General features: G+C 36.7%; 1 protein-coding gene across 2 annotated transcripts; it reads right to left on the bottom strand.

Moving 5' to 3' along the window:
• Positions 1–498: 498 nt before the first annotated feature.
• Positions 499–8,794, bottom strand: LOC139799359 (regulator of G-protein signaling 21-like). 2 transcript variants are annotated; one of them, XM_071751311.1, is made up of 4 exons: positions 8,473–8,794; positions 3,504–3,565; positions 2,116–2,282; positions 499–1,050 (listed from the first exon to the last, which is right to left on the bottom strand). In XM_071751311.1, the coding sequence occupies exons 2-4, from the start codon at positions 3,544–3,546 to the stop codon at positions 847–849; spliced, it is 414 nt and encodes a 137-aa protein (XP_071607412.1). In that variant the 5' UTR covers positions 3,547–3,565; positions 8,473–8,794; the 3' UTR covers positions 499–846. The 2 variants fall into 2 exon arrangements, with proteins under 2 accessions (XP_071607412.1, XP_071607411.1); XM_071751310.1 differs by having other exon boundaries at positions 3,504–3,690; positions 8,473–8,546.
• Between the last annotated feature and the right edge of the window lie 456 nt (positions 8,795–9,250).

Below are 9,250 nucleotides of genomic sequence, written 5' to 3'. Positions count from 1 at the left end.
GAGGAGATTGTTTAAAAAATAACACCATGACTAAATTCTGATTTACATCCTTACCTGCCTAAAACTGTTTCCCTTATGCCCACTTCTCTGAATTTATAAAAAAAAAATTTGCAATTTTTTCCCTTACTTCTCCATGAGTGTGTGGGGACAGTAACCACAAAGAGAAAAAAAAATTATTAATTGGAAATGTACAAAGGAAGATTTACTCAGTTTTTTCTTTCTAAAATGCCTACACAATTAATAATGGGACCTTTCAATAAAAATTTTGATGAAACACAGCAAATAAACTGGGAGTCATATTGAGGGTATTGTATTCTGAAGCATTAATTTACTCTGAAAGTCAGGAACATTTCTTACAAAGCAGCTGCCTATTTATTAAATATTAACAGAGTTGTTATTGACCATATTTCTACTTCTTTAAAGCAGGATTTAAAATTTTCTTTCAAAGTACAAGTAAGATGAGTGAATGCTTAAATCTATCCAAGTCCCCTGCAAGGAATTTATTTTTCAGGTCAGATTTGTAACAAATAATCAACAGCAAGCCAGAAAACCCAAATTTTCTAACTTAGAAAAGTAAAAACACTCTGCCAAACAAATCAAGCACTGGAAAAACTATCAAATTTGCCTAATTTATCAGAATTGCTAAAAATGTAACTCAAATACCTTAAAATAACCCCTTCTATTATAATAATCTCTCTGATTAGAAAATCCCATGTACACATTTTTCTTAAAAGCCACCTGGCAAAGGCAATTCTTAGATCTACTTTTTGCAATCAATTTAATAAAATATCCCTGCTTAATTGCAAGGTGAGGCCTTTACAAAGCCATAATCCTTGAGGTATTTCCTCAGACAAATGGGAGCCACCTCTTCTGGTTCCCAGTCTGCCTCTTCTTCACCAGTTCCTTGTACACTTCTGACCTTAAAAACCTGGGAAAAGAGTCCTTGGCCATCAGGCTGTAGATTAACCTCTGAGCATCATCAAAGCAGCTGAGGGTGGGCTCAGAGATATTCTGAGAGATGTGAGTTCTTGTGTGGAAATCAATATTAATCTGCAGGGGGAAAAGGAGGCATAAAAGCAGTGTTAATTTTAGTGGAAAGCTGAGGTTTGTTTGGGTACAGGACACAATTTGGATTTCCTCCCAGCTCCCCCCAGCTTTATGCCAAGGTATCCCCATCCCTTCAATTTTTAGCATCCTCACTTTTTTTTTTTTTTTTTTTTTTGGCTCTTCTAAAGTTTTCATCACTGAAAAAGGAAAGGAAAAACTTGGTTGTGGTAACCTCCTCGTTCTGCCAAGCCAAATCTACAGATTATCAAAGGTTAAACTGGAGGTGAAGGCACTCAGAATATTTTTATCTTTTGATGCTATGTGTTTTGTAAGGACTTGCTGGTTTCATTGATAATAAAATAATTGCAGTAATGCAGAAGACATGGGGATACTCAAAGCATGCTGATTGTCAAAGGCAAAAATATCAGTCTGAAAGTTTGTAGGGAGCAGAATGGGAACAATAAATATCACTTTGTTCCTTCCCAGGAATTTTTAAAATCATTGTGATATTGAATTCTGTGATGGAAATCTTTTCATAATATATTTTAATTTTTGTGATGTCAAAAATACACATGCAGAGGAGCAGACAATCATTAATTACAATCATTAATATTCCAATATACTGGTACCTAAAATGGCACCAGGGGAAATGGTGCTTCATGCATCATAAAAATGGTTTGAGAAAGCAGATTATATGGAGCATATCTTTCCTTAAACCTTAAGCAGAAGTTTCAGAAGGTGAGATAAACCCATGCCCTCTGTGAAAAATAAGTATATATAAAAGAAAGTATAAAATATATCTACATAACTATATATAATATAGAAATATATATGATATAAAATTATAAGTAAAATATTAGAAAGTACAAACCATAAGAAATCTTCATTTCCTTCACAGAGTTCCACACAGTGTTTCCTAATGATAAATTATCACCCTGAAAATGGGATTGTGTTATGCAACTGAATTGTATTTTCTATCATTCTTGGAAGCCTGAATCTGAACTTTCCACTTGATTCCCATCCTCATTACCCAAAATACCTAAAAAACCAAACCCCACACCTATTTACCTCCTTTGGAGCATTAGCTTGGATAAAGTCAGAATAAATCTTTTGGGCTTTTGAGGCAATCTTAGTGGAGGACTTGGTTTTCTTGAAGTCCTCACAGGCCAGCCAGAACTCCACATTCTCCTCACTGAACTCTGACTTCAAAAATGTCCTAAAAGCTGCCAAGCCATCTGTGAAAAAAATGCATGGGATTATATGGACATTATATAGGGACACACAGGTGTTTATTTGCAGTATTTATGGTGTAATGTGTGGCTCTGGGTTTGCCAGTGAGGCTGAAGAAGCTGTTGAGGGAGAAATAAATTAATGATTAAGTGATTAAGAGAATTCTTGCAGAGTTATTCATGAGGAATGCTCCAAATATTGGTCTGGGTGGGGCTCTCTGGCACTCCAGGGGAGCCTGGAGGGTTTGGTCTTCCAGAGGATTTGTGATAGTAGGAAATTAGGGATTTGAGGTTGCCTCCTGGTCAGAAAGCAGAAATTTAAGTCCTATTGTGGACTCCTCATCACATCTTCAGTCAGTATTTTTTTTTTTTTTGCACTTTTTTTGTACAAAGACTATGTGAAACAAATCAAGGCTTGTTAGGAAGGAATTGTTTTAAAAATTAATCAAAATCACAAGCTCTAAGAAAGCTGATGGCACTCAGATTGTGTTTTGTTAACCAAGTTAATGGTATTCAGAACCAGTGGAGAGGCACCCCGAGGTGCAGGCAACAAAGTTAATGCAGGAAAAATGGGGTAGGGACAAGGAAATTTTTAAGGTAGAAGGAGGTTTGGAGTTTCAATTCAGTAGGAATGGGGGAAAATGGAGTGATTGATTAGTAATTAAAAATAATTTTTGTTTCAAACTAATAATTTTTTGTTTTACAGTCATTGCACAATGTGTTTTGTTGCTATTGGAATACCAAGGAAAAGAATTTTTTCTGGTTTGGGTTGGTTGGGTTTTTTTGGGTTTTTTTTTGTTTGTTTGTTTGCTTGCTTTCGGGTTTGGGTTTTTTGGTTTTTTTTTGGTTTGGTTTGGTTTTTGTTTTTTTTTGCTTTTATTTCTTTTTTTTTTTTTTTTGGTTTTCTAATTTAAAAACTGGGGAAAGCAGAAGCATTGCAGGGAGAGTTTAAAACCCGTTATCTTTACAGAAAACCCTTCCAGGGCAATTCTGCCTTTTTAAGTGTCTCTGTAGTATTTAGATTATTGGATTATTTATTATTAACAGAAATTCTGTTGTGTTTGCAGCTCAGGGAAACATCCCCTCTGCCTTCCAGCCCAGCAGCTCCTCTGCCTCCAGCAGCATCACAGGTGGGGGGAATCAAACTGGAGAGCAGTGTGGAAACCTGCCCACAACCTTTGTTAAGTTCTTTCCCCCCAAAAAATCTTGTTTTTTTTTACTCCTTACCTTTGCTAGCAAGCAGTGTATCCACAGTCTCAGCCCAGGCCATGGTTTCCTCTGCATCTGACCTGTGGAAACAACATCCATCCATCCTTGAGAGCAGCACTGGGATCTTTTGCCTGGGCAGTCTGGGGGAGCTGCTCTCTTACTTGTTTGTCTCCTTGGAGGAGCAAGGTGAGGAATTCATGTTGGCCTATGCAGAGAATAATAGCAAAGCAACAAAATGAGTGACACTTTGGGGTTTTTTTAGCTTTTAGAGAATCTCATAGGGCTAGGAATACAGCAAGGTTTGAGACTGGCAACTTGGTTGTTCATCCAGGAGGTGGAAATAATGCTTGAAGTTGGTTGAACTATGTCAAAAGCATAGGAGGGGTGTTAATGTTTTGGACCTTAATTGCTAATTAATTATTATTATTTAATTTATCTGATACTTTTTGCTTGAAATGTGTGTAATTACCTAAAGCATGATCATGCTTACAGTTTTATTTCAGTTTCTCAGTGGTGTAAAAACAAAACCTGAGTAAATTCAAGGGTTTTGGCAATTCTTTTGCAGCTTGCTGGAGGCTTCTGGTAGAAATGAACTAAAGGGCCCCTCTCCTGGGTGCTGTGAAGATGTTCAGGGTGGTTGGGAAGCAAAGCTCAGGGTGCATGAGAGCACAGGAGATGTGAGAGGATGTCAGGTAAGGTGAAGTCTGTGGAATATTTTTTCTTGGGATATATTTTTTTTTTTTTATTCTTGGGAATATATTTTTTGGGGTAACTTAGGAAAGATGCTCAGACTCAATTTAGTCCATGAATACAAAGGCAAAAGAAAGTCTTTTATTTCTATAAAACTGTTTTGATTAATAGTACCAATGCATGAGCTATTATTTAATTTATCTGATACTTTTTGCTTGAAATGTGTATAATTACCTAAAGCATGATCATGCTTACAGTTTTATTTCAGTTTCTCAGTGGTGTAAAAACAAAACCTGAGTAAATTCAAGGGTTTTGGCAATTCCTTTGCAGCTTGCTGGAGGCTTCTGGTAGAAATGAACTAAAGGGCCCCTCTCCTGGGTGCTGTGAAGATGTTCAGGGTGGTTGGGAAGCAAAGCTCAGGGTGCATGAGAGCACAGGAGATGTGAGAGGATGTCAGGTAAGGTGAAGTCTGTGGAATATTTTTTCTTGGGATATATATATATTTTTTTGGGTAACTTAGGAAAGATGCTCAGACTCAATTTAGTCCATGAATACAAAGGCAAAAGAAAGTCTTTTATTTCTATAAAACTGTTTTGATTAATAGTACCAATGCATGAGCTATTGAAACACCAGCAGAGAAAAAGAACCTCCTTTACCAGTGTGGTTAATGCTTCTACCTTTTTTGTCACAAAACCTTTGAAGAATATGATTTCTTGAAAATAAAACATTTTGTGGAAATGCCAGACAGGTGAGGAGATGTCAGCAAGTGTCCACCTGCTTTCCTGCATCCCAATTTCTCTATTTGATGCTGCCAGGTTTTGGCCAGTTTGCAGCCTCAGGCATCTACCAACTATCAAGCTCTTGGTTTGTTTTAGAATAATTAACATACTTCTTCAATATTTAGAATAATGAGTATTCTTCAGATATTCTTCAATAAATGTTGGCTCAGTTTGTAATTGAATTTAAAAAAAAAAAAAAAAAATTGAGGAAACTTTTTTGGAAAAACCTCTCATATCTTAGAAATGTCCTTGGCTCAAAATTTTTGAGCTGGAGTTTTTCACATGTTAATCTGTTCTTCTTGTAACCTCTAAAGACAGGTAGTAAATGAATTTAGTTGAGCTGATGCCCTGCTATCTACTCAGAATAGAACCTGAGGGGTAGGAAATTTGTGTGTGTGGGGAAGGCTCTGCTAAGGGGATGGATTCTTAAAGCTCATCCTTCAGGAGAGAATTTTAAAATAACCTTGGAAGTGAAGTTCACTCTGCTTTTGTCTCTCTAAAATCAGCTTTCTTTGGAAAGACTTTCATTGGCTTTTGAATTTTTGCCACTGTATATGCTCACTTAAAAAAAAAAAAAATAGGTATTTTAGGAGCTAAAAGGCTCTGGAATCTGAGAAATGGACCGAATACTTTTTGCTGTATAGAATATTACAAGGTTTCTTAAGGTACAAAAAAAAAAATGTAGCTGTAGGTGTAATTATTAAATAGATTGTGGCCCTCACACCTCTACCAAGCAAGCTCTGTTGTAGCTGTCAGTTTACTTGTGTACAGGCTGTGCAAAATGAAGTTTGTGGAAGTTCACTCTGCTTTTGTCTCTCTAAAATCAGCTTTCTTTGGAAAGACTTTCACTGACTTTTGAATTTTTGCCACTGTATATACTCACTTAAAAAAAAAAAAAAAAAAAAGGTATTTTAGGAGCTAAAAGGCTCTGGAATCTGAGAAATGGACCAAACACTTTTTGCTGTATAGAATATTACAAGGTTTCTTAAGGTACCAAAAAAAAAAATGTAGCTGTAGGTGTAATTATTAAATAGATTGTGGCCCTCACACCTCTACCAAGCAAGCTCTGTTGTAGCTGTCAGTTTACTTGTGTACAGGCTGTGCAAAATGAAGTTTTAAATTAAAAGCCTGAAATTATGCATATTTATACAAATATATGCATGCATACCTGAGAGAAAGTGGAGTGCAAATAGATGAAAATAAAACAGTTTAAAATTGAAAACAGATGAAAATAAAACCCAGTACTGTGCAGTGCTTTGTATGCTGATGGAATTACAAAATTTGCTTTTATAACTCTTATCAATTTGTCAAATATATAAGAATTTTCAGGTTTTTCAGTAAATATTTACTATCTTGTTAAACAAAAGCAAAATAAAAGGCAGGGATAAGACATCATGAACCTCACTGTGCTTCTCCACATGTAATATTATTTGGTGTAATATTTACTTATCACTCAAAGAATTATCTCAGTAACCTCATGGGATTTACTTGAATGGGAGTGGAAAGCAGAACTGACAACAAGGAATTAAAATAATCATAATCACTTGAAAGGGGGAAGGGAAATAAGATGCCCAGCTTATTCAGAAGTTGATCATTTTATCCCATAGATGTCCTATGATTAAAATAGCTATAAACAACAACTCACTTTACTGGCATTTTTTGTTCCACTGTCTGATTGGCATAGGTAGGGCAGAATTTCTTTTTCTGACTCATCTTCAAGCTGAAGATAATTTGACAGCAGAAATAATACAATTAGCATGTGAGTAACCAAACTGTACAGTGACAATTGACAAACTCCTTTTAACACTTCCTTTAAAATTATTTCTCTCAGAAACGTGGCTTATTTTTAAGGGTGGCCATTCTAACTTAGTCTCCCCAAAGTAATTACAATTAAAACCAGTTTCTAGTCAAATATTTCTCAATATGTATGTGTGTTCTGAGCATCTTAAGAGAGAAATCTGGTGATTTTTTTCCCACTGACCATTTTGCTGAGTGGCTGTGGGAAAGAAAAAAGGAAAAGGGGTTCAGTGCACATAACTAGCAAGTTCTTCACTATAATTACTCTCATTTTGTATCTGCAGTTTTATAGGTGATGAGAAAGAGAAGGTCTAAGGCCCTTGAGCCATTGTTTCATTGTTTATTCTTAGAAGCCACAACAATGGGACCAAATTGGGGTGGCCAGCATTTGTACATTGATGTTGTTATAAATAATGAGATCCTCTGGTATTTGATACTTTTGATGCTGTGCTTTATTTTTTTTTCCTGCTCTTATTGCTACTTCATTCTCTGTGCCATCTTCTAGATGTGCCCCAAACACATTTCCATCTATATGGTGAGTCTTTTGCTCACCATAATTATTCTTTCCCCCACTTTTTTTGGTCTTCTCCTCCCTTTCTGGTCTGTTCCTTGCTGTCCATTGCTCTCCTGATAAAGCAACCTTACTGAGGGGCATCTTGCCTCTCTCCAAATCTTGTCCTGCTGCTTCACCCTTTGCTCACCCTACCCTGATTTCTGGTTCTCAGTATTTCATTTAAACTTCCAGTGGTTCAGGAACCATGGTGCTGCTGCCCCAACCTGCAGAATAAGGGAATTTTGTCTTCCGAGTTAAAATATTTTAGGCTGAGTAAAAATTTTAAATCAGGCTCAAGAATTCAGGTTTCATTTGATTTTCCTGTATGGTTTAATCACACACAAAGCTGCCTTCTGCCTGTCTGGAGACAGAGTTTGTCTTACTGAACATAAGAGAAAGAAAAAGGAAAGCACCACGTGTCATATTCTGACCTTAACAATGTTGAGCTAAAAAATTCTAATTAACTGGAGCTTCATCAGGAGAAAAAGTGATCTTGGTATTAAAACAAATGCATCAGCTGGTTGTACAAAGGTGGGAGCTATTTATAATAATTGCTATCAAGTGAATTTGTACCAGAGATGGTACCTGATGCAGGTGATGTCTGGAGCTTCAGTTCTCCAATAATCCAGGCTGGGCTTTGCAGGGAGCTCAGGCTGCTCACTTACTGCAGAGTATTTTAAAAACTATTTATTGAGCCCCCTGGCTTAATCTTTCTGTAACTGGGCTCTGGATTTTTCTTTTTAGTCCCTTGCCTTTGACAGGCCATAGGAGAGCTGGAGCTGTAGGAAAGGCAACGTGGATCTATGGATAGAGCATTTCCTCCTTTGCCAATATTAGGACTGATGTATTAATACTGATGTATTAAATATTTTAGATTGCCTGAACTTTTAGGCACACTGCTTGACTTCTTGCTGATACTCATCTTTTATTCCCTACCTGTCTTTAGGCATTAGTTTCACTGAGTAATCTTATTTTATGAAAAGCTATTGGCTGTTTATGGGAATCAAGCCTGACTTTTTTTTTTTTTTTTTTTGTTCCTCTGCTCCATATCTGAGATAGACACTGATGGAGAGTGTAAAACAGCTCTTCATCTTGCAACTATTGGTGTATTAACAAAATAAACCACTTTCATTTATCTCTGTTCCTAAAAGGGTTGCCTTGTACTCACCTGAGTGCAATGATGGAAATGTTGGCACTCTCCAAGAGTCCTTTTGGAGTTGTTTTGGTGTTCTGGTTTCCCCCAGTCAGGCTCAATAGGTTATTGCCCTTCAGCACTTGGCCTTTGTTAAATCCATCCCATGCCTAGGTTGGCTTGGACAGTGCTGCCTTGTCTAGTGTAACATCAGCAGAAAGAAGAAAAAAAAGTTAATGTTCTGCTGGCCCAAGGAATCCAAGCAGAGCCTTCAGTGCATTTCTTATGTTGGGGGAACCTGAGATGATCTGAGCACTCCTGACATCCTGGTAACATGGAAGTGCCTCTCCTGCAGGATGCAAATTCATTTTCATCCCAGCATTATGTAAATCCCTTCCATTAGCACTGCACAGCTTGGTCAACTCATAAAAATATTTTTTTTTCCATACAAATAACTCCATGTGTCTTCAATATACCACAGGGTTGTTTTGCATAAGAAAATGAGCTGCTATTTTCTACCCAAAGTGTGCCCTTCAGGTAAAATGTTTTGATTTCAAGAAGGATCTGTCAGAATATTTTACAGCAGTGTGAGCTCCCCACATACAGGAATTCCAAATACTATACAAATAAAAACATAAAGTAAAAGAGAATTGGAAACAAGTCAAGAAAATGTGTGATTTTGAAGAGTCTTGTTTGGCAGCAGATTATTTGGCAAAGCTCCCAGATGAAGACACTTAATTACACTTAATTACCTAGCATCAAAGTTCACAAAACTCCATACCAGAAGCACAAACATAGAGGGTTGTATTTTGAC

This window comes from Heliangelus exortis, chromosome 8 (assembly GCF_036169615.1).
Source record: "Heliangelus exortis chromosome 8, bHelExo1.hap1, whole genome shotgun sequence".
NCBI lineage: Eukaryota > Metazoa > Chordata > Aves > Apodiformes > Trochilidae > Heliangelus > Heliangelus exortis.
This window is presented reverse-complemented; position numbering and strand designations above follow the sequence as displayed.

Excerpts from the sequence above, each read along its gene's own strand:
- LOC139799359 (XM_071751310.1), bottom strand. The coding sequence starts at position 3,588 with ATGGATGGATGTTGTTTCCACAGGTCAGATGCAGAGGAAACCATGGCC. Across the intron at positions 2,283-3,503 it reads TACACTGCTTGCTAGCAAAG|ATGGCTTGGCAGCTTTTAGG; the intron begins GTAAGGAGTAAA and ends TTTTTTTCACAG. Across the intron at positions 1,051-2,115 it reads AAGCTAATGCTCCAAAGGAG|ATTAATATTGATTTCCACAC; the intron begins GTAAATAGGTGT and ends TTCCCCCTGCAG.